This window comes from Erythrolamprus reginae, chromosome 9 (assembly GCF_031021105.1).
Source record: "Erythrolamprus reginae isolate rEryReg1 chromosome 9, rEryReg1.hap1, whole genome shotgun sequence".
NCBI classification, from domain to species: domain Eukaryota; kingdom Metazoa; phylum Chordata; class Lepidosauria; order Squamata; family Dipsadidae; genus Erythrolamprus; species Erythrolamprus reginae.
In genome coordinates this window covers 14,425,008-14,451,961 of record NC_091958.1, presented here as the reverse complement: position 1 = coordinate 14,451,961, position 26,954 = coordinate 14,425,008, and the positions used below count along the sequence as shown (strand labels likewise).

The 26,954-nt window shown below is 41.5% G+C and overlaps 1 protein-coding gene across 2 annotated transcripts in view; it reads right to left on the bottom strand.

Annotated features, from left to right (window-relative positions):
• ZDHHC1 (zinc finger DHHC-type containing 1) overlaps window positions 1-23,693 on the bottom strand; it is a 28,646-nt gene extending 4,953 nt beyond the window's left edge. Inside the window, exons 1-10 of one of the 2 annotated variants that reach the window (XM_070760407.1) lie at window positions 23,582-23,693; window positions 22,852-23,054; window positions 14,328-14,427; window positions 12,021-12,239; window positions 9,760-9,935; window positions 8,481-8,582; window positions 6,511-6,635; window positions 6,082-6,240; window positions 3,433-3,545; window positions 1,488-1,573 (exon numbers count right to left, since the gene is read on the bottom strand). In XM_070760407.1, coding sequence (XP_070616508.1) covers window positions 1,488-1,573; window positions 3,433-3,545; window positions 6,082-6,240; window positions 6,511-6,635; window positions 8,481-8,582; window positions 9,760-9,935; window positions 12,021-12,239 — 980 coding nt within the window. In that variant the 5' untranslated portion in view covers window positions 14,328-14,427; window positions 22,852-23,054; window positions 23,582-23,693. Of the gene's footprint in view, window positions 1-1,487; window positions 1,574-3,432; window positions 3,546-6,081; window positions 6,241-6,510; window positions 6,636-8,480; window positions 8,583-9,759; window positions 9,936-12,020; window positions 12,240-14,327; window positions 14,428-18,579; window positions 18,780-22,851; window positions 23,055-23,581 lie in introns of those variants that run through there. The other variant, XM_070760406.1, reaches the window with a different exon arrangement.
• Between the last annotated feature and the right edge of the window lie 3,261 nt (window positions 23,694-26,954).

The window sequence follows — 26,954 nt, the reverse complement described above, 5'->3', positions numbered from 1 at the left end:
AATTATCTAGAAAGGCAGTACAGTGATACCTTGTCTTACAAACTTAATTGGTTCCAGGACGAGGTTCTTAAGGCGAAAAGTTTGTAAGACGAAACAATGTTTCCCATAGGAATCAATGGAAAGGCGATTAATGCGTGCAAGACCAAAATTCACCCCTTGTGCCAGCCGAAGCGCCCGTTTTGTGCTCCTGGGATTCCACATCCGGAGCTCTGTGTTTTTGCTATGCTGCGATTTCACTGACGCTCCCCTCGCTGGGAAACCCCACCTCCAGACTTCCGTTGCCAGTGAAGCACCCATTTTTGCGTTGTTGGGATTCCCCTGCTGGGATTCCCCTGCAGCATCACAAAAACACGGAAGTCCAGAGGTGGGGTTTCCCATGGAGGGGAGCCTCAGGGGAATCCCACCAGCGCAAAAACACTGGCAACGGAAATCCGGAGTCGGGGCATCCCAGCGGCGGCTTGGGTTTGTAAGGTGAAAATAGTTTGTAAGAAGAGGCAAAAAAATCTTAAACCCCGGGTTTGTATCTCGAAAAGTTTGTATGACAAGGCGTTTGTAAGATGAGGTATCACTGTATTTTACTACTGTTATTCTCATCTTCCCCACTATCACCTTATCTTCTTATGACCATAACTTGTAGCTTGTATGTTACGATTTAAATTGTTTCATAAGTATCCTGGTATGATTTATGTCGATTGCTTATTTAGTATCCATGACTATCACTGAGTATTGTATCTAATGTTTTATGATTAATGTATTTTCACAACGGTGATGATAATGATCTATCGTTATCGTTGTATGTACACTGAGAGTTTAATCATACCTGGCCAATAAAGAATTCTAATTGTAATTCTAATTCTGTATTTATCTTGACCACAGTCCAAGATGTGAAGTCTGCATAGGTCTTGTTTACTTAAGGTTGCCCAGCTGGGTAGGGTTAACACTTTGTTGACTTCTTGTTGCTATTGCTGTACTAATAATCCTCATTAAAAAATGCTGGTTTCTTGATTCTCTTCCTTCCCAACTATATAGTTTTCAAACTAGCCAATGGAGGAGGAGGAGGATCCATTGGCCAATGGGCTAAAAAGTGGTGGAGGATCACAGAGAGACATGGGCTAGCCCCTCCTGATTTAGCCCTAAGCATTACCAATAAATTATGAGCCACATTAAAATCCCCCCACTTTTTTGTGCAAAATCTAGACACTCAATGTTATTTAATGATACTTTGCTGTGGCATTTAATGTTGTTTTTAATTGCATTATTTTCTGCTGAATTCTACTCTTACTGTTGCTGCTTGATTTGGTTTTATTTCCTCTTCTTATCAACAAAAGCCAAACAGAGATATACATTCGCATTTGGATTTACTGTTAAGAAAGCTGTTCCGATTTCTAAGAAGCGAAGAAAATTACATTTAATATAAACTTACTGTCAATCCAAGACACCTCGCCCACTTTAACAAATTCAGGGGGATCTGCTTTCCTTCTACTTACTCTCTCCCAGATGGTAATTCTGATGGGTCCTCCACCTGCATCTCAGAATTGGTATAGCCAAGACTCCCTGCATAAAATTGCATATCCTAAAACAAACAAGCTATTTTAGTTAGTGGCCTGCTGCTGCAGCTTCTGCACCAATAAAGTGAGGAGCTTTGCCTGTGTAGGTCTGATCAGACGCATCTCATGGTTTAAAGACGTCTCAGTTTAAAACATAGCAACTTCATATTTGCACGTGATTTTTAAAGGAGCTAAAAAGATACAACGCTTATTGTTTTCGCCTTGGACTGTGGGAAACATGGCTTAAATACACAGTTGGCGATGCTGATCACGAGGAGGCCCTGAGCCAGTCACTAAATCTCAGCCTTTCGTAGGTTCCAGGGCATAGCAAAGTCCACGCACGCTATCTCTGTGCTTCTGGAAACAAAATACTGCACTGTTTACAGTTTCTATTTCACTTGATAAAAATGGAATGTTTGAAGAAGGAGCAACAATATCGAGAGTTTCAATTAATGCACTCTCCTATCACAAATCACTTGGTTTAGCCACTCTATTTTAGCTAAGGATGGTTTAGATTTGGTGTCAAGTATCTGCCATTCGGTTTGGCAACAGTTTATCCAACTGTTCACCTAACAAAGAGAGAGAGCCAGCATTGTTATTTGCCCTCACTGGATGCTGAATATCTCTGCAAGCCCAAATAACTGGATTGCTATCGTGCGTGCGCAAGTGCCCACACTCATAATTAGTGACGGGCGAACCCAACAGTGTTCGGGTTTGGCAAGTTCGGCCAAATTTTACACAAAATTCGGCCGAACCCGAACCGAACCCAAACTCGAACCCGAACGGGGAATCCCTCCCATGAAGAGATTCTGGGGGAGGAGCTTTGACGTCACCGGAAGGTTGCTAAGGATGCCAAGGTGATCACTTCCTGGATTCCATGGAATCCAGAAAGTGATCACCTTGGTGTCCTTAGCAACCTGCCGGTGACTTCAAAGCTCCGCCCCCGGAATCTCTTCATGGGAGGGATTCCCCAGCTCCTTCAAAGGGAGGTCTTCATGTAAAAATAAACATTGTTATTTTTACAAAAAAGGACACAGCAGTGGCGCTGCAAGCAAAGAGATTCCGGTGATGTCAAAGCTCCGAACGCCGAACACGACCCCAAACTTTGGAAAAATTTCGTGTTCGGCAAACCGAACACCGCAAAATTCTGTACGGACCCGAATTGTGCGGGTTCAGTTCGCCCATCACTACTCATAATTCAATGCCTGGGGAGGGCGAAAACAGCTTCCCCCACCTCCTGGAGGCCTATTAGAGTCCAGAAATGGCTGTTTCCCAACTTCTGGTGGGTCCAGTAGGCTCATGTTTCGTCCTTCCAAGGGTCCAAAGGCTTCTCAAGAGCCAGGGGAGGGTAAAAACACTCTCCCCCATCCCCCTGGAGGCCCTCTGGAAGCCAAAAACTCTCTCCCAGAGCCTCTGTGCAAGCCAAAATTCAACTGGCTGGCACACACATGCACCTTGGAGCTGACCTAGGGCAATGGCTCACGTGCCGGTAGATATGGCTCTGCATGCCACATGTGGCACCCGTGTCATAGGTTCACCATCACTGTTCTAGCCAATTTAAATTCCAAGAAGGATATTGGGCTGTATTGAGATTTTAATCAGTATAGATCACCAAAAATTATCTCTATGGATACTATGATCGTATACTAGTATTATTATAATATGAATAATGATTATCCTCTTGCACTGGCTCTCATAATTAACAGCATGAAATCTGTAAGCCTCACTCTATCTCCTACCATGGGAAACATACATAAGCCCCAGACTTTACAGGTAACAGAATTAAAGCAATGTTAGAAGGAAATATTATGAACAGATTAAATGCTGGATATGTTAAATATATATATATATATACATTTTTATTTAAATAAAAGTTGCAGCTTGCCTGAATGGGCCTTGTTGAAGGAGGGTAAAACTCTGGTTGCTTCTCAGGATCCTTCACTTCTTGTGGGGGACGTTGCTGGACAATATATTCATAGGTGGTCAATCGGTGCCACACTAAAGAGAAGGACAGAAGATTAATTCACTTCAAAGTCCAGAGAGGAAGGCATGAATTAAGATGCTATGGTGGGAGAGAAACTAATCAAGGAGGGAACCAACCTAGAACTAAGGAGAAATATTTATTTATTTTTTAGATTTCTAGGACTCAGGGCGACTAACAGCATATAATATAACAATACAGTACAACAGCAAATCAAATTAAATTTAAAATTACAATCTAAAAATCCAATATTTAAAAACAATCATACCAGTTCAATCATCCAACATATATCTCATTTCGTTGGCCAGGGGGTTGAGACCTAATTGCCCCAAGCCGGGCAACATAGTTGAGTCTTAAGGCTCTTACGGAAGGCAAGGATGGTGGGGGCAGTGCAAATCTCCAGGGAGAGCTGATTCCAGAGAGCCGGGGCCCCCACAGAGAAGGCTCTTCCCCTAGGCCCTGCCGAACGACATATCCTGACACTTAGAAGGATTAATCAGCAGAATGGCTTGTCTCCAGAGGTTGGGGGTGCTCCAACATTGGAGGTTTTTAAGAAGGGACAACCAATCGTCTAAAAAGGTATAGGATTTCCTGCTTGAACGAGAAAACTTCCAATTCTGTTAAGAGCTCAAAAGGATGCTTTGGAGGGGAATAAAAAGACTTCATTTAAATCAGCGATCTATTGATCATTAACAAATGAGGTAATACTACAGTCCCCGTAGTATGTATACAAATCCTGCAGTTCAGACAAGTAATGTTTGCAGATATGTAACTGAAGCAATCCAGTTTGATATAGTAGTCTAGCCAAGCCTCTAGTCCATTGCCCTTTAGGTAGGCTGGGTTTCCCCAGGGGTGGGCTCCACTTACCTTCCCATCCGATTCACATCATGTCGGAAGTGGGCGTTTTACACATCCAGGAAATGACCCTCTGTGCATGGGCAGAAGCCTTTGTGCATGCGCATAGGTTTTTTTGCCAGCCATTTTAAAGGAGCAGGTGATCAAAGGATCGGTTCAGGGACATGGCCAGCCGGCCATAGCTGCCGGTTCAGCGAGCAGGGGCAAATTTCCACCACCAGTATGGGCGAACTGGTCCAAACTGGCAGCAATCCACCACTGGGTTTTACCTTACGTAATCTTATTCGGTTCAGCGGTTCAAATCCCTGGCCCAGTGTAATGGAGTAAGCTCCCGTTATTTGTCCCAGCTTCTGCCAACCTAGTAGTTCGAAAGCACATTTAAAAAATGCAAGTAGAAAAATAGGGGCCACCTTGGTGGGAAGGTAAGAGTCTTCCTTATGTCTTGTCTATGTAGCTATTTTTTCAACCCTAACTAGCTGTTAACAATCTTCCCAGCTCTTACCCTGCAGGCTCTTTCATTGTTTCTCTCCGCAGAGAATGTTTTCCAAGCCCTAAGTCTTTGCAGGGTTGTTTTCATTGCTCTAACTTGCCCCGAAGAAGTGTCTATTCAGCCCTAACGATGTTCCCAACTCTTTTCAGCTTGCAAGCTCTTTCATTGTTACTCTATGCTAAGGATGTTTTCCAAATCCTGTCTTTGTAGAGGTTTTTTTTTCATTGCTTTACTTGCTCCAGTCTAATCAGGTACTAACAATGTTCCCAGCTGCTACCGTCTTGCAAGCTCTTCCATTGTTTCTCTCTGCAAAAGATGTTTTCCAAACCCTAAGACTTTCCAGGGTTTTTTTCATTGCTCTACTTGCTCCAAATGTTTCTTTCCAGGTGCCAATGATGTTCCCAGCACTTACTGGCTTGCAAGCTCTTTCATTGTTGCTCTCTCCGAATAAAGTTTTTTTAAAGCCCTAACCAGGGAATAAAAATGCTGGCTAAGGACACTAACCAGATGAATATCTAGTAAGCATAGAAACATAGAAGACTGACGGCAGAAAAAGATCCATCTAGTCTGCTCTTATACTATTTTCTGTATTTTATCTTAGGATGGATATATGTTTATCCCAGGCATGTTTAAAATTCAGTTACTGTGGATTTACCAACCACGTCTGCTGGAAGTTTGTTCCAAGGATCTACTACTCTTTCAGTAAAATAATATTTTCTCATGTTGCTTCTGATCTTTCCCCCAACTAACCTCAGATTGTGCCCCCTTGTTCTTGGGTTCACTTTCCTATTAAAAACACTTCCCTCCTGAACCTTATTTAACCCTTTAACATATTTAAATGTTTCGATCATGTCCCCCCTTTTCCTTCTGTCCTCCAGACTATACAGATTGAGTTCGTTAAGTCTTTCCTGATACGTTTTATGCTTAAGACCTTCCACCATTCTTATAGCCTGTCTTTGGACCCGTTCAAATTCTTTTTCCTATGTTCCTTCCCCAAAACCTGAGGTGCATCTTATACTCCGAAAAATACGGTATGTGTGAAGGGAACCTTTACCTTTTAAATCTTATTCAGAAATTTCACGCAAAGCAAAACGCTTCTAGCTAATGTTCACACAAACAGTGTGAAAGTGTAAAGATGTATGTATGTAGGGGGCGATGCACAGTTTAATTGAAGTGAGAAGGAAAACCAAAAAAAAAGTGGCACCTACTCAGATAAATATGGAAGACTAATAGGTGGCCCAAGAGGAACAGAGTCAATAACCCCAGAATTATCAGCAGACCAGCCAACGACAAGATCGCAGGTGCTTTTGCCTTAACTGGAGCAACAGGAAGGAACACAAACCAGACATCTGTTTGGTTCGCCAAGCCTGCAAAACGAAACAGACAAAAAAAGTGAGGAGGAGTTGAATCTTCATCACTCTGTATTTGTGCAAATCATTTTAATGAGCTCTCAAGTCACAGAGCAATATCTAGATTGCCCAAACTTCGGACATCTTTTCTTAGGGAAACAAGTGTATAACAGTGATTGTTAACTTGGATAATTATCAGCACAATGCTTCTGACCAAAAAAATCAAAGGACACAAAGGAGAAATTGCCAGGATGGGATATTTCCTCCGTGCAGGTTGTAGAAAGGTACCTTCAAAGTGATGTCCGGTGCGTAACCTCATGGGATCAAGGAAGAATTGAACAAAGACATAGAAAGCAACAAGGAGAATTAGGAGAAGGCCCAGGATGGCGGAGATTACGCTGTTGAGAAACAACCTGTAAAGAAAACAGAGAAACTTTTAGCATCTCCACAATGAAGAGCCACAGTGGTTAGAGCAGTGTTTCCCAACCTTGGCAACTTGAAGATATTTGGACTTCAACTCCCAGAATTCCCCAGCCAGCGAATGCTGGCTGGGGAATTCTGGGAGTTGAAGTCCAGATATCTTCAAGTTGCCAAGGTTGGGAAACACTGGGTTAGAGTATAGTACTGCAGGCTACTCCTTCTGATCATCAGCTGCCAGCAGTTTGACAGATCGAATCTCACCAGGCTCAAGGTCAACTCAGCCTTCCATCCTTCCGAGGTGGGTAAAATGAGGACCCAGATTGTTGGGGGCAATATATGCTGACTCTGTAAACCACTTCGAGAGGGCTGTAAAGCACTGTGTCCAAATACTATTGCTAAATACACTGCTCAAAAAAATGAAGGGAACACTTAAACAACAGAATATAACTCCAAGTAAATCAAACTTCTGTGAAATCAAACTGTCCACTTAGGAAGCAACACTGATTGACAATCAATTTCACACATTGTCAGCACATTGAACTTTGTACAGAACAAAGTACTCAATGAGAATATTTCATTCATTCAGATCTAGGATGTGTTATTTGAATGTTCCCTTTATTTTTTTGAGAAGTATACAAGAGAAATCAATTTTCAGCCAGGGCTGTCGCATTTAGCAATGAGAATCCCTGGCAAAGAAACTGTGCCATTCCTACCTGTGGCAGGTGTACAGTGAGGGCTACACTCCTGCCTGAGTCTCCTGTACCTCTTTGCTTGTCTAGCTCAGCAGAAGAGAGTAAGGGCCCCCAAAGAAGCCAGAGCCAACTACAGTACAGTAGTCCCTTGCTATACCGAGCTTCACCTACTGCGGCTTCACTTCATCGCGGGTTTCTGAGGAAGCCGATCGGCAGATTTAAACAGCCCGCCGAACTCGATCGGCAGGTTTTTTTAAAAAAAAAATATCTAAAATTGTAAATACTGTATTTAAATACTGTATCTAAAATAAATACTGTGTGGGAAGGGTTTATAAACACTTAAAACAATGAAAACTTACCAAACAATTACAATATAAATACTTAAATAAGTACTATCAGTCGATAAATTCCCCATCGCGGATTTCACCTATTGCGGCCAGGTCTGGAACGTAACACCAGCGATAGGTGAGGGACTACTGTATAGCATATTCTAGAGTGGAATTCCAATTTGAGAAATCTACATGTTTATGTTATTTGTAATTTTGTAATTGTCCAGGTGTTTTTTGTTTGTTTAGAAGTGTATGTATGTTTTTCTATTTTCTTTTTTGTGTATTGCAAATATTTCAAAAACATCAATGTATATATTTTCTTGATTATGCTTTTTAAAACAAATTAATAAAAATTACTTAAAAGAGAAATCTACATGTAACTACCCTATTTTTTGGAGTATAAGGCACACCTTAGTTTTGGGGAAGAAAAATAAGAGGAAAAATCTGCCTACCAGGTATTCATGTGGCTAGCATCCTTAGTCCGAAAAATACCCATTATATCCAACACAGTTTAGCTCAATGCTGCACAAAGAATACAACTCTTAATTTTTACCAGCCAAATAACCTGCAATACATCCAAGAATCAAAACAAGCATCTAGACTAAAAGTCCCAAGATTCTAGACGGCTCTTTGAAATAGTAGGTGTATAGTTTATATATTTCTACCTATGATCTTAAGTATATTCCCTATAAGGACATGAAATTTGAAAATGGAAAACAGGTATTTAGACTGTGAAATTTTTAAAAGGTGCTAGATTTGTTCAATGGATGTTCACAGCTTTGCTTAATGGGCTAATGTGTGAAAGACAAGACCATACCAGTAATTTCTTTCTCCCACACAGTTGTTGAGCCACATGCAGTGATGATCAAAGCCACATACGCATTTGTTACAGGACCCGCAATGTTTTGATCTGGAGCTCCTAATAATAAAACACAGAGAGAAATAACGGAGCTAATTATACTCTGTAGCTGTTTTCCCAGATTAATTTGGGGCGCTAAATTAGAAGAAGAAGAAGAAAGAACTAACAAAGGCATGTTGTTTCCAATTAAGTCTGCTTTTATATGCAGAATAATTCCACTAAAAAATCGGTGAGTTCAGAAAACTACATTCTTCCTTGTATTTACTGCTGGCTTTCTTTCACCAAGTCTGCACTTCTAAGTAAGACTACTCTAACTTCTTTGATCTTCGAATCATAACATCAATGCAGGAATGACAGTCTGTTGTGAAAACAGCAAGTCTTACAAAGGTTTGTCAACTATGCTGCACTACTGCTGGTGACCAGCACAATTTAGTTACCTGGCATCAAGTACGAAAGAGCAGAAACAAAGTTAATTTTAAAAGTCATGGGTATAGCTGTGGTGGGATTCAAAAATCTTGCTACCGGTTCTGTGGGCGTGGCTTACTGGGTGTGGCGTGGGCGAAGGATACTGTAAAATCTCCATTCTCTCTCCAATCCAGGGGAAGGTCCCCATTTCTTCCCAATTAATTGGGACTTGGGAAGCAGAGAATAGATGGGGGTCAGAAGTGCTATTTAGCAGTTCTACAGAGTACTCAAAATTCCTGCTACCGGTTCTCAATTTCAACCATGACCTTGTGAATCTCCAGAACTGGTCAGAATCTGCCGAGTTTCACTTCTGTGGTATAGCTATATTGTTGATGAGGATACGATGCAAAGATTTGGGGGGAGAGGGGGAACGACAAAGGCACTTCTGACTGTGTAAGACCCCAAGTGGTTATGTGATTCACAAGGTCATGGTTGAGTCATCTATTATGCTAAACTGTTTGTTTAATCATAACTTATTGAATAAACACAATTGATTGGTTCATACAACAGACGAAGCCATAAGTCACAGTTTACAAAACACATTGTCTGTGTTTACATAACACGCTTAACCAAAGCCAAACAAACCACATTATGCTCGGCATGACATGTGAATCCAGCCAGTTCTATTATGGCCCAGTGGCAGTAAACCAAGGCAAGGTAAAAATACTTGGAAGTTTTCTCCGAGATTTCTAGCGCTGATTTTCGCCCGAGAAAGGAATCGGTGCAGTTAACTCACAACTCTTACGAAAAGGAAGGGAAAACAAATACTCACACATCTACGTCACAGATGTGACAGTGACGATTTTCAATAACATGAGCGTGCTGGCTGCGATTGAAGGCAGACAGCGGCCCCTGGTAATTCTTCTTTCGCACACTGTCATCGGCCGGATCAATGGAAACTGCGGTAAGGTGAACGACTAGATGGCAGAGGAAGAAGACGCCAGGACACTGAAGGGGGCACAGTTAAGGCTTCTCTCTCAGATTCATCGACGTTCCACGGGACAAAAATGCCACCAAGATTAAAAATCCTTTCATTTAAAAAAAAGAAAAACTGGGGCCAGCTAGCTTGAAAGATGCAACTCATTGCTTCTTTCACAGAAGCCCAGAAAAAGCACAGGAAAGGTAAAAAGTCATTTGAAGGTATTCAATGATGGCAAAAGGAACTGTTAACACTATTGTGTCTATGGGGAATCCTCGACTTATGACTACAATTGAGCTCAACATTTCTGTTGCTCTGTTGACAGTGATGGCGAACCATTTTTCCCTGGGGTGCCAAAAGTGCATGCCCATGGGTGCAATGGCGTCTGGTGGGCCCCAGGGGAAGAGCCTTCTCTGTGGCGGCCTCGGCCTTCTGAAATCAACTCCCCCCAGAGATCAAAACTGCCCCCACCCTCCTTGCTTTTCGTAAATTGCTTAAGACCCACCTGTATCGCCAGGCATGGAGGAATTGAGAAACCTTTCGTAAGCTCCTTAAAACCCACCTCTGTCGTCAGGCATGGGGGAATTGACATGGGGTTTTTAAATTAACTTAAATATTAGATTTGTATACATTGTATTATTATTGCTGTGAGCCGCCCTGAGTCTGCGGAGAGGGGCGGCATACACATCTGATTAATAAATAAATAAATATCTCCCCCAAGCTTATATAGTTTTATGTATGGTATGCTTGTGTTGTATGGTTTTTAAATGGTGGGTTTTTAGATTTTTTTAAAATGTTAGATTTGTTATATTGTCACTGTTATTATTGTTGTTGTGAGCTGCCCTGAGTCTGCAGAGAGGGGTGGCATACAAATGTAATAAATTATTATTATTATTACTGCGTGGGTGCCATGCCCACACCCATAATTTAATGCCTTCCATGTGCCACACTCCTGCGCACCTGCACGCACCCTCCTGCTGCCGCAATTCCCAACTTCCAGTGGGCCCGGTAGCACTCAGGCATGAAAATGTGCCGCTCAGACATTATACTTTTCCGCCCACACCGAAAAAAAATTAGAGGGAACATTGCCGGTAGGCCCGTTTTTCACCCTCCCCAGGCTCCAGAGGCATTCTTGGAACCTGGTGAGGGCGAAAACATGCCCTCTCGCCCCTATGGAGCCCCTCCATAGGCCGAAAATTAACTGGCCAGCACACACATGCACGATGGAGCTAAGGCAAAGGTGTGCGTGACGGCAGATATGGCTACACGTGCCATAAGTTCGCTATCACGGTCCTAGGACAATGCAACCATCATAAATATGAGTCAACTGATAAGCATCCAAAGTTTGATCGTGGGGATGCTGCAATGGTTGTGTGTGAAAAAAACAGTCCTAACTCACTTTTTTTTTTATGCCGTTGTAACTCTGAACGGTCGCCAAACGAATTGTTGTAAGTCGAGGGCCACCAATATTTCATTATGGAACGGTGACACGACCACTTAAAGACAACAGCTACACAAAATGACGGGAAGCAAACAGGTGGTGAAAGAAGCACCGGTGGATTTTATAGAAACATAGAAGACTGACGGCAGAAAAAGACCTCCGGGTCCATCTAGTCTGCCCTTATACTATTTCCTGTATTTTATCTTAGGATGGATCTATGTTTATCCCAGGCATGTTTAAATTCAGTGACTGTGGATTTACCAACCCCGCCTGCTGGAAGTTTGTTCCAAGCATCTACTACTCTTTCAGTCAAATAATATTTTCTCACGTTGCTTCTGATCTTTCCCCCAACTGACCTCAGATTGTGTCCCCTTGTTCTTGTGTTCACTTTTCTATTAAAAACATAGAAACATAGAAGACGGACGGCAGAAAAAGACCTCCTGGTTCATCTAGTCTGCCCTTATACTATTTCCTGTATTTTATCTTAGGATGGATCTATGTTTATCCCAGGCATGTTTAATATTCAGTGACTGTGGATTTACCAACCACGTCTGCTGGAAGTTTGTTCCAAGCATCTACTACCCTTTCAGTAATGAATGGGAGTTTTCCACCATTCCCAAACGATATACGCGCTGTCATGGATCCGGAATAACTTGGGAGGCATAAAGGATACAATGTACCCAGCAGGCACCCAGCGAATGGGCAGGAGAGGCACGAGGATGCCAAAACCGATGAGCGCAAAGAAGAAGTAAAGTAACCAGGCAACGAATTGGAAAGGGTGCGGGGGCCAACTCCAGCCATTTCTCCTGGCGTGCTGAGACTGAACTTCAAACGCTGTTTCAGAAGTCTTCTCTGGGGCTGTCTTGTTAGGTGGCTTATTGCAGATGTTCATCTGCAGGAGGGAAGAGGGGGGGCGTAAAAAAAAAAGAGAAAAAAGGAGAAACGTATTTGCACCGAAAAAGCTGCAGGAAGCATATTTCAAACACAAACCTTTCTGCAGGTGGAACGGTTGTGTGCAGGACGGCTTCTCGGAAGGTCACGGAGAGGGCAATTTCAACACTTAGGAGACCAAACAGTTTTGCTTTTTAGAAAAGGCAACCCAGGTAGCCAAATGTCGCAGCCTGTCCTTGGAGGCTGAACTAGGCCAGAACTAGATTGCCAAGAACTGCCAGCTGCTAGGTTGCCCTTTGGAAGTAAAATTAAGAAGTTGTTGCTCTGACCACACATCAAGGGGCGCTTCACACATTCTCCAGTAATTCAACTTTACATTTTGTGTGCATGTGTACTGGAGGAGGTAGGGAAATTGTTTCATTACAACACAACAACCTATCCCATGGGGCAAAAGTCATTTTTGAGATGAACCTCATTTTTAATGTTCAAACTTTAATAAATAATCATAAATAATTCATTATTTAGTAAATAATCATGCATCCCAGAGGCTGGTTGGGTCCCACAGAGTTGGCCTTCTCCGGGTCCCGTCGGCCAGACAATGTTGTCTGGCGGGACCTAGGGGAAGAGCCTTCTCTGTGGTGGCCATGGTCCTCTGGAACAAACTCCCTCCAGAGATACGTACCGCCCCCCCCTCCCTCCTGGTCTTTCGTAAAGCTCTGAAGACCCACCTCTGCCGGCAGGCATGGGGGCCGTGAGAGATTAGATTGTCTCCAGCCGATATTATGAATGATTGAATTCAATGAACGTGTATATCTGTATATGGGGTTTTTAACACTTTTAGCAATTTGTATCATTCTTTTAAAGTAAATTAGATTTCTTTTATATATTGTTGCATTTATAATATTGTACACCGCCCTGAATCACTTTGAGAAGGGTGGCATAGAAATCTAATAGAGATAGATAGATAGATAGATAGATAGATAGATAGATAGATAGATAGATAGATAGATAGATAGATAGATAGATAGATAGATATGATAGATAGATAGATAGATAGATAGATAGATAGATAGATAGATAGATAGATAGATAGATAGATGATGGATAGATAGATAGATAGATAGATAGATAGATAGATAGATAGATGATGGATAGATAGATAGATAGATAGATAGATAGATAGATAGATAGATAGATAGAAAGATAGAGACATAGATAGAAGATAGATAGATAGATAGATAGATAGATAGATAGATAGATAGATAGATGATGGATAGATAGATAGATAGATAGATAGATAGATAGATAGATAGATAGATGATGGATGGATAGATAGATAGAGAGAAAGATAGAGACATAGATAGAAGATATAGATAGATAGATAGATAGATAGATAGATAGATAGATAGATAGATAGATAGATAGATAGATAGATAGATAGATATAGATGATGGATGGATAGATAGATAGATAGATAGATAGATGATGGATAGATAGATAGATAGATAGATAGATAGATAGATAGATAGATAGATAGATAGATAGATGATGGATGGATGTAGAGAGAGAGAGAGAAAGAAAGAGAGAGAGACATAGATAGATAGAAGATAGATAGATAGATAGATAGATAGATAGATAGATAGAAGATAGAAGATAGATAGATAGATAGATAGATAGATAGATAGATAGATAGATAGATAGATAGATAGATAGATAGATAGATAGATAGATAGAAGATATATAGATGATGGATAGATAGATAGATAGATGGATGGATGGATGGATGGATGGATAGATAGATGATGGATAGATAGACAGACAGACAGACAGACAGACAGACAGACAGACAGACAGAGGACAAAGTGCGCCAGACACCCATGATTTTCGTTTGAACACATGCAGTATGTTTTCATTAAGAAATGCCAGAATAAAAAATGGGAGATTCAATACGCCACTGTATTGAATATGATATACCCCGGAAAAGAACAGAAAGTACAGGGAAACATCACACATCACATCACAATTTAAATCTAGATTAACTGAAACTTGTAAGACTGGAAGTGCCACAAATCGTACGGGCTCCCCTTACCCCAGCCTGAAGATAACTGCCTCAATCTTACAGTTCAGGCCTCCCTTGATCCAATCGTGTAGTTCTTACAGTGCTCTCATAAGGTCCACAGTCTCTTTCTCTGCAAGCAAAAAAAAGCCAACAACAAAGATAAACGGAATCAGAACGGTTGAAGCGTTTTTGAGACTATGAAAAATGAAGTGTGTCTCTATTTACTTGGCCTAAAGCTTAAATTCCACTTTGGACTGTTAAAAAGTTATTTGCTTTCAAAACAATCCAACAGAATAGAAAACAATCTCACACCAATCACAGGGCTCTTTTGTCCTACATAACCTTTACCCACGGGGAATCTTTTGTGTGATTGACTCATTGCCTGCAAATTGCAGGCAACCCTACCTATTCCTAAATGGTGGGGACTGCAATATTCTACAAACCTGAAAAGGGCATCCTGTCCAATAAGTGGGCGGGGAGGGGGTTGGATTGGATAACTTACAAGGTCCCTTTCATGTTGATAATAACAACAGAGTTGGAAGGGACCTTAGAGGTTTTCTAGTCCAACCTCCTGCTTAGGCAGGAAACCCTACGCTACTTAAGACAGAACTTCTGGAGGCAAACTGTTCCACTGATTAATTGTTCTAACTGTCAGGAAACGTCTCCTTAGTTCTAAGTTACTTCTCTCTTTATTTAGTTTCCACCCATTGCTTCTTGTTCTACCATCTGGTGCTTTAGAGCAGTGTTTTTCAACCAGTGTGCCGCAGCATACTAGTGTGCCGCGAGACATGGTCAGGTGTGCCGCGAAGCTCAGAGAGAGAAAGAAAGGAAGAGAGACAGAAAGAGAGAAAGAAAGCAAGAGAGAGAGAAAGAAAGCAAGATAGAGAGAAAGAGAACAAGAAAAAGAAAGCAAGAGAGAGAGAGAAAGAAAGCAAGAGAGAGAAAGAAAGCAAGAGAGAGAGAGAAAGAGAGGGAGGGAAGGAGAGAGAGAGAAAGAGAGCAAAAAAGAGAGGAAGGAAGAGAAAGAAAGAGGGATGGAGAGAGAGAGAAAGAACGAGGAAGGGAGAGAAAGAGGGAGGAAGAGAGAGAGATAATTTTTTTGTCCAAACTTTTTATAGCCCCCCCCCCCCTCAATGTGCCCCAGGGTTTCGTAAATGTAAAAAATGTGCCGCGGCTCAAAAAAGGTTGAAAGTCACTGCTTTAGAGAATAGTTTGACTCCCTCTTCTTTGTGGCAACCCCTGAGATATTGGAACACTGCTATCATGTCTCCCCTGGTCCTTCTTTTCATTCAACTAGCCATGCCCAGTGCCTGCATATGTTTTATCCTCCAGTCCCCTAATCGTCTTTGTTGCTCTTCTCTGCACTCTTTCTAGAGCCTCCACATCATTTTTGCATCGTGGTGACCAAAACTGAATGCAGTAAAATGTTAAATTCTCCTCTAGAGGAAACCAACATTAACCTTCCTTTAGAACTACACTGTTGCTAGCTACATGACTGGTCATAATTTTGAAGTATGTTTCAGTTCCTCGTGAGCCACGGCAGTTTCACGCAAAGATCTTGGCTTTGGTTAGCTTCCTTTGTTGTTTGTTCGAAATAGAGATCTGGTGGCTAAGCAACACCTTCCTCTCCCATAAATCATTCACACAATGGGGTGGGGAGGACCTGTAGATTAATATCCATGAACTGATCTACTTTTCCGCATTTCCAATTAAGTATGCGCTAGAACAATCATTTCTGTGCCGGGCCAAGAAAAAGTAGAAGCTCCACCCTGATAAATAGCTGCCTACATAAAAAGTGGTGAGTTTTTCCCTATTCAGAAGGGAAATGCAAACGCGTTTAATCATATATGATAGGCTTGGTCATAAGTCCCATTCATTCATTTAGTGAAGTCTCCGAACAAGTGACAGTTAAGCAAGGACTCCTCAGGGATCCAAAATATCCAAATATTGGATTAAGTGCAAGGTTCCCATAAAACCACACAGAGACCAGTTAAGGGAGTTCCATCAAAAACAGTGATATTTTTATCAGCCAGGAAGACCCTCCAATATGGACTCCTTCCCATTCATTTAGCAACCGTTTGAAGCTTTACCCAGGCACTGTAAAAAAAGTGACTTGCAACCATTTTTCACCCTTAACAACTGTTGCCATATCTTTCAGTAAAAATTTCGGCTGCCCATTATTGATTTCTATCCTTCCCAGCCAGCTTCCAACAAACGGAGTCAATGTGGGGGAGTGGGGTGGAGTCAGATTTGTTTAAGGACTGCATGATTCACTTAACAACGGTGGCAAGAAAGTTTGGTACAAGGAGGTCAAGCTCCTTGCAAAAAAGAGCCTCGGTGGTGCAGTGGTTGGAGTGCAGTACTGCAAGCTACTTCTGCTGATCACCATCTTTCCAAGGTCAGTAAAATGAGGACCAAGATTGTTGGGGCAAAATGCTTACTCCCTGTAAACCGCTTAGGGAGGGCCGTAAGTGCTGTGAAGTGGTATAAATGCTTTTGCTAATGCTAACTCACCCAAAGTACCTTGCTTATTAGCAAAAGGGAAAATTTTAGGGCTCAATCATGGCCCTAAGGGGAGGGCAACCTGGACTGGATTACAACTCCCATCAGGCACTTCATAAGATAATAATAATGATAATGATGATAATAATAATAACAACAATAACAATAATGATAGAGTTGGAAGGGACCTTGGAGGTCTTCTAGTCCAATTCCCTGCTTAGACAGGAAACCCTATGATGGTGAACCTATGGCACATGTGCCACAGGTGGCACGCGGAGCCATAACTGCTGGCAGGCTAGTCGTTGCCCTAGCTCAGCTCCAACGTGCACATGTGTGCCAGCCAGCTGATTTTTGGCTCACACAGAGGCTGTGTGAGGGCATTTTTGGCTTCCAGACAGCCTTGGGAGGATGTTACTACCCTCCTCTGGCTCCAGGGAAGCCTTTGGAGCCTAGGGAGGGTGAAACATGGCCTACTGGACCTTGTTGGGAAACAGGCCATTTCCAACCTGTTAGAGGACATTGAATAATGGGTGTGGGCACGCGTTCATGCGCGATAGCGCACACGCATTCTCTTTCGGCACTCGAGGGAAAAAAGTTTCACCATAGAAACATAGAAGATTGATGGCAGAAAAAGACCTCATGGTCCCTCTAGTCTGCCCTTATATTATTTCCTGTATTTTATCTTAGGATGGATATATGTTTATCCCAGGCATGTTTACATTCAGTTGCTGTGGATTTACCAACCACGGCTGCTGGAAGTTTGCTCCAAGCATCTACTACTATTTCAGTCAAATAATATTTTCTCACATTGCTTCTGATCTTTCCCCCAACTAACCTCAGATTGCGCCCCCTTGTTCTTGTGTTCACTTTTCTATTAAAAACACTTCACTCCTGAACCTTATTTAACGCTTTAATATGTTTAAATGTTTCGATCATGTCCCCCCCCCCTTTCCCTTCTGTCCTCCAGACTATACAGATTGAGTTCATGAAGTCTTCCCTGATAAGTTTTATGCTTAAGACCTTCCACCATTTTTGTAGCCCGTCTTTGCCATCACTGCCCTACACTATTTCTGACCAATGGTTATTCAACATCTTCTTAAAAACTTCCAGCGTTGGAGTATTCACAACTTCTGGAGGCAGGCAGTTCCACTGGTTCATTGTTCTAAGATTACAGTGGATTGGTTGAAGCCCACTCACCTTCAAGCTTGCAAGCCTGAGATGGAGGGCGGCTGAAAGAGGGAGGCTATTTCGGTTTGAAAAGGGAATTTATACACCTTAGAGCAGGGCAGGAGTCTCCAACCTTGGCTACTTGAAGACTTGTGGACTTCAACTCCCAGAATTCCTCAGCCAGCTTTGCTGGGAGTTGAAGTCCACAAGTCTTCAAGTTGCTAAGGTTGGAGACCTCCTGTCCTAAGAGGCTTTAAGCCCCTTTTGGGGCCTCATTAAGTCTTCCCTCCTCCTCCTCCTCCTCCTCTTCCTCCTGAAAAGCCCCTTCCCCATCTCGGCCTTCGCTCCTTCCTATCCCTGGGAACCGCCCGGCTCTCCTTCATACGGGGGCGGGGAGGGGGGAAAGCGTCCTTCTTCCAAGGAAGCGCGCCGATCGGCCCATCATCCGCAGCCGGCCATGTGCTTCGAATGATGGGCGGGAGAGTCTTTTTTTTTAATGGGAGGGGGGAGAAAACCACAGGCAAGATCCACAGGGAAGATCGAAGGGTCTCCAAGCACTTCCTCGACCACCACCCACTTCACCGTCCCTCAAGGCAGCCCGGCTTCGTCTCACCTTCCCCCCTCCAGCTCAGCGGTGGTTCGGGGCGGCCATGCACCCGCCTCATGCCTGGAAAGGGGCCCCCCGCTACCTCAAGCTGGGCCCGGCGGACCGAAGGCTCCTCGTTGCGGGTCAGGCCGCGGGGCCCGTCTCCATGGCGACCGCCGGGACAGCGAGCGAGCCAGCTCCGCCCAGCCACGCCCCCACCTCGCCACGCCACGCCCCCTTCGGGACTCCCGCCTTCTTGGATTCATCAGAAAAGCGCTGGGACTCAATTGGTGTGAGTGTGTGTGTTTTTCCTCCTGCAGGTTTAAATCCTAATTTATTCCTAATTTAATCTGGATTTAATTACAGGCACCGGGGATAATCCTCTCTCCTCTTTTTATGCAGCTAATACGGACCCGGATTGTTGTGGACAATAGAATTATAGAATAGAATATATATTTTAATTTAATTTAACTTGTGTGTGTGTGTGTGTGTGTGTGAGAGAGAGAGAGAGAGAGAGAAAGAGACATATTTTTGCTGAATTTGAAAATTAAGGGAGACTAGGATAGATCTATTTCGGCCTTGTTCTGGCCTCATCAGCTAGCCATTCTCTCATTGGGACATGAACTGGGAACCTTTGCCTTGTAAGGCAGAGAATTAATTTCTAGGATACAGTATCCAATCCTTTTAGCTCTGTATCAGGGAGATAGATAGATAGATAGATAGATAGATAGATAGATAGATAGATAGATAGATAGATAGATAGATAGATAGACGACAGACAGACTGACTGACTGACTGACTGACTGACAGATTTACATACTTACATACTTACTTACTTATTTGCCAATCAAGTATAAGGTAGTACTTTATATAAACATAACATAGAAAGTAATTATAAAAGAAGGCAGTAGGACAGCGAGGAGAGGCACAATGGTGTGCTTATGCACGCCCCTTACAGACTTCTTAGAAAAGGGGAGAGGTCGACTGTAGACAATCTAGAAGGTTGAAGATTTTGGGGTTTGGGGAAGAAGCCACAGAATCAGATGGTGAAATCCAGGCGTTGATCACTCTATTGCTGAAGTCCTATGTTATAATATACACTGTTCAAAAAATAAAGGGAACACTTAAACAACAGAATATAACTCTCAAGTAAATCAAACTTCTGTGAAATCAAACTGTCCACTTGGGAAGCAACACTGATTGACAATCAGTTTCACCTGCTGTTGTGCACAATCAACTTTGTACAGAACAAAGTAGTCAATGAGAATATTTCATTCATTCAGATTTAGGACGTGTTATTTGAGTGTTCCCTTTGTTTATTTTTGAGCAGTATATTTTATATACGGTATACTGTATATCTTTATGTATCTTATAATTCTTGATTAATTTTTTTTAATATACACTGAGAGCATATGCACCAAAGACAAATTCCTTGTGTGTCAAATCACACTTGGGCAATAAACAATTCTATTCTATTCTATTCTATTCTTAAAATATGTATTTTTGGATGTATTGTTTTTCTTGTTTGTTTTTTCTTTTTCTGTTTCCTTTTCATGTATTCTAAGTACCTTGTATTATATATGTAAATAAAACTTTATTAAAAAAATAAAATAAAATAAAAAATCTATTCTTAAAATAAATTCTTAGAGAGGGCTGTAAAGCACTGTGAAGAGGGCCTCTCTCCGTGGATTCAAGACGGCTCACAACAAACAGAATACATTATAAAACAATTTGATCCAATTGATAACAATTAAAAGACTTTAAAAACATCCTAAAAACTTAAAAACATTAAATTATCATTCACTCACTCAATCAATCAATCAATATATAAGTCTTTTTATCAATATATAAGCATATTAGTCTTAAGTGCTATTGTTATGAATGTGTCAGTCAATTTTAGCTTAAATGTATAATATATAAAGACAAAACTATCAGCCAGGTCATTTTAGAGCCTGGGCAATTGTTTACTATAATAATGGATAATTTATTAAATGTACTGTATATGCCACCTGACTCTCAGTAACTGGGTAGGTTTTTTTTTACTATTATTGATCAATTAGTGCCATCAAGAACATTTCCCACTGCTTGCAACCACAAAGTTAGATTTTTCTCCATGACTGGGCCATTTGCAAATTGTTAAAAGCATTTAAAAGCAAGAATACAAGAAACACAAAAGAAACAAAGTTGGCTGAAAAATACAAAGGAGGATGGGAGCAAAGGAAAGAGATATCAATTGTTCTGGCTTATAAACCCCTATATTCCTGTATATGAATATGATGTGAGGAAGTGTCTTTTGGTGGTTGAGAAGATATATTTTAAAAATAAAAGGAGCCCCTCCTAACTGGGATCAAGAGCAGCTAGCCATCCCCAAAACATCAGATTTTAAAAGGTAGGAAAAAATAAATGTAATGAAACTGGATCAACCATGATGGGTTCTGCTTGCAACATTTCTACTAATGATATTGGAATGGAATGGAATAGTATAGCATAGTATAGTATAGTATAGTACAGTGTTCCCTCGATTTTCCCGGGGGGATGCGTTCTGAGACCGCTCGCGAAAGTCGAATTTCCGCGAAGTAGAGATGCGGAAGTAAATACACCATTTTTGGCTATGGACAGTATCACCAACCATCCCTGAACACTTTAAGCCCCTAAATTACCATTTCCCATTCCCTTAACAACCATTTATTCACCATTATTACTGGTACTCACTATTGAATAGGACACTTAGTGATCCTGATATTTATAAACATAATTATTTATTAACAATTATTATTATTATTTATTATTTATTTGCAAAAAATTATTAGTTTGGTGATAATGTATGATGTCATCAGACGGGAAAAACCGTGGTACAGTATAGGAAAAAAAACCGTGAAGTATTTTTTAATTAATATTTTTTGAAAAACCGTGGTATAGGCTATTCGCAAAGTTTGAACCCACGAAAATCGAGGGAACACTGTATAGTTACCCTTAGATTATCTACGGTTGACCTATCCAGATTCCTAAGAGGTCAGTGAGGGGCGAGTACAAGTGCCCTAGAGTGCCTTCCGTCCCCTGTCCTATTGCTCTCCTATATCTCCTATACCTTTCTTCTATTCCTATATCTCTTCTTCTATTCTTTCATTGATATGTTCTATTACTATAACTTCTCTTCTATTCTTTCTTAGATATATTTTACTATGAGTATCTCCTCTATAACCTTCATCATGTATTTTACTATGTGTATATAGATATATACCCACTAAAACCCTCGTTGTGTATTGGACTAAATAAATAAATAGTATAGTATAGTATAGTATAGTATAGTATAGTATAGTATAGTATAGTATAGTATAGTTAGTATAGTATAATATAGTATAGTATAATTAATATAGTATAAATATATAATCGTATAAAATATATAATATCTCCGCTTGAGCGGTGGTTGGAGTAGATGACCAACAATGTCCCTTCCAATTCTAGTAATCTCATCTAATGTAGTGTGTGTGAGAGAGAGGGGGGGGGGAGAGATGTGTGGACTCCAACTCCCAGAATTCCCCAAATGGTATGCAAAATTTTGCCAGCAGATGTCCCCACATCTTCAAGTTGCCAAAAACTACTCTAGAGTCTCTGGAATGGTCATTTGATAATCCCAGTAGCTGTGGCTTCTGGGTTTTGGTGCTGAGGATCAGCCCTGCTTTCACTTCTCCTTCAAAGTGACCGCTTTGCTATTGGGATTCCTGTTTTCTCCTTTTTGGGGTGGGGGGGGCCTTCCCATTTGACTTGCTAATTCAGAGTAACAGGATAAACATCCTTTGACTTCAGCTTTAGAAGACCGATTTAAAACAAACAAACACAATTATGTGTCTCTGAATATAATGCAGCCTTTGGTTCCCAGGAAGCAGCCTCCTTCCATCCAAAACTGAAGAATTCTCCTTTTAGTTAGTTCCGTTGCTAACCCTTCCATATACAGTACCAGAAATTGCTTCCTGGTTTGGTTAAAAAAAAATAGAAGTATGAATCACATCCCCCAAATACAACAATGAAGGCTCCCAACAATATATCCCTTCTAACTTTGAAAGGCATGTTATAGAAGCCAGAAGCAGAAAACCTTGACGAGCCTGCCAGATTTTCAATGTTTACAAAAGAACCATTTCCTCTAACTTCATATAATTGCATTTTCTCTCTCAACATCCCCAACGCTATTACAAACTCTACTTAAGATGAAATCATAGAAAAGTTTCCACTGCTGTTCTGGCAACGTAATCTGAACCGATAGATCGTTTCTCCTTGGATACCTTCGTCGTTTTCAAATACCTTAAAAATTAAGATTGATCTTGTCTTCGGTCCTGCATTTTTCACTTAGCAATCCAGGATCCGACTTCAGCAGCCGAGGAAGACAGCGGCATTTACACCAAGTCCCCACCCTTCGGCCTTTTGCAAACTGCCTTGGCTGGCAAAGAATAACAACATTTTCGGAACAGGAGAACTGGAAGAAATCCAGGAGGGCTGGGAGAAATCTAATGCGAAAAACATTTTGAAAACCAGTGAACGGAGGATTCCTTTCTCGACTAGAAACATAGAAACATAGAAGACTGACGGCAGAAGAAGACCTCATGGTCCATCTAGTCTGCCCTTATACTATTTCCTGTATTTTATCTTAGGGTGGATATATGTTTATCCCAGGCATGTTTAAATTCAGTTACTGTGGATTTACCAACCACGTCTGCTGGAAGTTTGTTCCAAGGATCTACTACTCTTTCAGTGAAATAATATTTTCTCATGTTGCTTTTGATCTTTCCCCCAACTAACTTCAGATTGTGTCCCCTTGTTCTTGTGTTCACTTTCCTATTAAAAACACTTCCCTCCTGAACCTTATTTAACCCTTTAACATATTTAAATGTTTCGATCATGTCCCCCCTTTTCCTTCTGTCCTCCAGACTATACAGATTGAGTTCATTAAGTCTTTCCTGATACGTTTTATGCTTAAGACCCGTTCAATTTTGTCAATATCTTTTGACTAGCTTGGAAGCTGTTCAAGACAAACCTCAGATAAGCCATTGCAATAAACTGAAGGCAGCCCTTGAAATCCACACACGAAACTATTGTGATGTTCACCTGCGGGGCGGAAAAGAGGGTATTTTAGTGCAGTGTTTTTCAACCAGTGTGCCGTGAGACATGGGGAAATTAAACCTGGGTCCCCAAACTACCATTCCTGGCAGGATATCCCTTTTGAGTTCATTGAAACAGACCCAGGTTTCACACTTAGTGAGTATAAATACAATTAGAAACTATATTAACTACAGTGATACCTTGTCTTACAAACTTAATTGGTTCCAGGACGAGGTTCTTAAGGCGAAAAGTTTGTAAGACGAAACAATGTTTCCCATAGGAATCAATGGAAAAGCGATTAATGCGTGCAAGTCCAAAATTCACCCCTTTTGCCAGCTGAAGCACCCGTTTTTGTGCTGCTGGGATTCCCCTGAGGCTCCTTTCCATGGGAAACCCCTTCTGTGTTTTTGTGATGCTGCAGGGGAATCCCAGCATCGCAAAAACGAGCGCTTCACTGGCAATGGAAGTCTGGAGGTGGGGCTTCCCAGCGAAGGGAGCATCAGTGAAATCGTAGCATCACAAAAACACCGAAGTCCTTGAAACCCCACCTCCAGACTTCCGTTGCCAGCGAAGTGCCCGTTTTTTCGCTGCTGGGATTTCCCTGCTGGGATTCCCCTGCAGCATCACAAAAACACGGAAGTCTGGAGGTGGGGTTTCCCATAGAGGGGAGCCTCAGGGGAATCTCAGCAGCACAAAAACGGGTGCTTCGCTGGCAACGGAAGTCCGGAGGGAGGGCATCCCAATGGCGACCGTGGGTTTGTAAGGTGAAAATAGTTTGTAAGAAGAGGCAAAAAAATCTTAAACCCCGGGTTTGTATCTCGAAAAGTTTGTATGATGAGGCGTTTGTAAGACGAGGTATCACTGTATATGTATAATATGTACTGTGTTCGAGTGTCATTTTGGTTAGTGGTGTGCCCCAGGATTTTGTAAATGTAAAAAATATGCCGCGGCTCAAAAAAGGTTGAAAACCACTGTTTTAGTGAATACACAAAACTGGGCCTGGATGATCTAAAATCGGATTCACTTTAATTGAATCAACTTCCTTCTTTTTAAACTTCCAATATTCTCCCTTAACAATTATTATTATTTATTAGATTTGTATGCCGCCCCTCTCCGAAGACTCCAACAATGAGTTGGAAGGGACCTTGGAGGTCTTCTAGTCTTCCTACTTAGGCAGGAAGCCCTACACCACTTCAGACCAATGGTTATCCAACATCTTCTTTAAATCTTCCAGTGTTGGATCATTCACAGCTTCTGAAGGCAAGCTGTTCCACATGTTTATTGTTCTGTCATGAATTTTCTCCTTAGTTTTATGTTGCTTCTGTCCTTGTTTAGTTTCCATCCGTTGCTTCTTGTTCTACTTTCAGGTGCTTTGGAGAATAGGTTGACTCCTTCTTTGTGGCAATCCCGGAGATATCAGAACACTGCTATCATGTCTCCCCTGGTCCTACTTTTCATTAAACTAGACATACTCAGTTCCTGCAATCGTTCATGTTTTAGCCAAATCCCTTAATCATCTTTGTCACTCTTCTCTGCACTTTCTAGAGCAGGGGTCCCCAAACTTTTTACACAGGGGACCAGTTCACTGTCCCTTGGACTGTTGTAGGGCCGGACTATAAAAAAACCCTATGAACAAATCCCTATGCACACTGCACATACCTTGTTTTAAAGTAAAAAACAAAATGGGAACGTACTACTTAGAGGGGGGAGAAGGTCTGAAATTTATATATGTTTATGTTTGGTTTTTAATTTTCTTTTGTTGACATCTGATTGGCTATAAAAGGTTTTCTTGGCTTATGAAAAATGTATAAAGAAAGAAGGAAGCACTTTGGCATAATGGCTAATAAGTTAGAAACATAATTGGTGTTGCACTTTTTGAAGGAACGTTAAGGAGGAAATTTAATTAAAAGAAAATGAATGTAACTGGATGACAAAATTAGGAAAAAAAACTTTTGCAACTTTTTTGATTATTGATATTAGTTACTAACAAAATACTGCATTTTATTCACGGAAAATTAGATGGTACACTGTGTTGTTTGAATGTATGTTGAGAGAATTTTTTAAAAAAATTACCCTCCGCCAAAACAGTCCTTCCTTCCTGTCCCTCCATTCATTTCATTCTTCCTTCCTTCCTTCCTTGTTCCCTCCATTTCTCCTTCCTTCCTTCCCTCCTTCATTTCTCTCCACTTCTCCTTCCCTCCCTCTCTTTCCCTTTTCTTTCTTTCTCTCTCTCTTTTCCCTGTGTTCTTGTCACTCACTGGCAGGCCGGATAAAGGGCCTCAGTGGGCCGCATGTGGCCCACGGGCCGTAGTTTGGCGACCACTGTTCTAGAGTCTCAACATCATTTTTGCATCGTGGCAACCAAAACTGAATGCAGTATTTCCAAGTGTGGCTTTACCAAGGCCTTATAAAGTGGTATTAACCCTTCACGTGATCTTGATTCTATCCCTCTGTTAATGCAGCCTAGAATTGTGTTGGCTTTTTTTGGCAGCTGCTGCACACTGCATTCTTGTCATGCAACAAGATGTTATCTCCCACGTCAGGAGTTTCCAACCCTGAGAACTTTACAACTTCAACTCCCAGAATTCCTCAGCCACGATTCTGAGAGTTGAAGTCCACAAATCGTAAAGTTGCCAAGGTTAGAGACCCCCTGTCCCATGTAACTTCCTGTCAAGTGTAAGTTCTCATTTCTTGTTTTTCTCTAGTCCTCTGTAAGGAAGCGAGGAGATGGACAAAGCAAAAAACTGTCAAAAATACAAATGGCCAGATTTCTTTGGTGGGTCAATTGATGTCAGATGCCTGATGGCAAAACTCTCTGGACCATTCTGCACACAGTATCAAAGCTTGTTGTATTTTGAATACTTTTATATTTTAAAGGGGTATTTCTTTTTTCAGAGTAACAGTCAACTTTGCCCCTCTACCCTCAAATTTTTTTGACGTGAGGCTAGAGGACTTCCAGAAGCCACAAAAAAGTGGAAGGATTTTGAACAATTGATGGCTTGCTGGTTTCTTTTCATCATTTCTTTCCTTCACATTTACTTCACTTCTGATAAAAAATGTTTGTAATTCAGATGGGAGCCTTGGTGCTCTAGGAGTTTGATCGTTTTCTTGCAGATACAGTGATACCTCGTCTTACAAACGCCTCATCATACAAACTTTTCGAGATACAAACCTGGGGTTTAAGATTTTTTTGCCTCTTCTTACAAACTATTTTCACCTTACAAACCCACCACTGCTGCTGGGATGCCCCGCCTCCAGACTTCCGTTGCCAGCGAAGCACCCGTTTTTGCGCTGCTGGGATTCCCCTG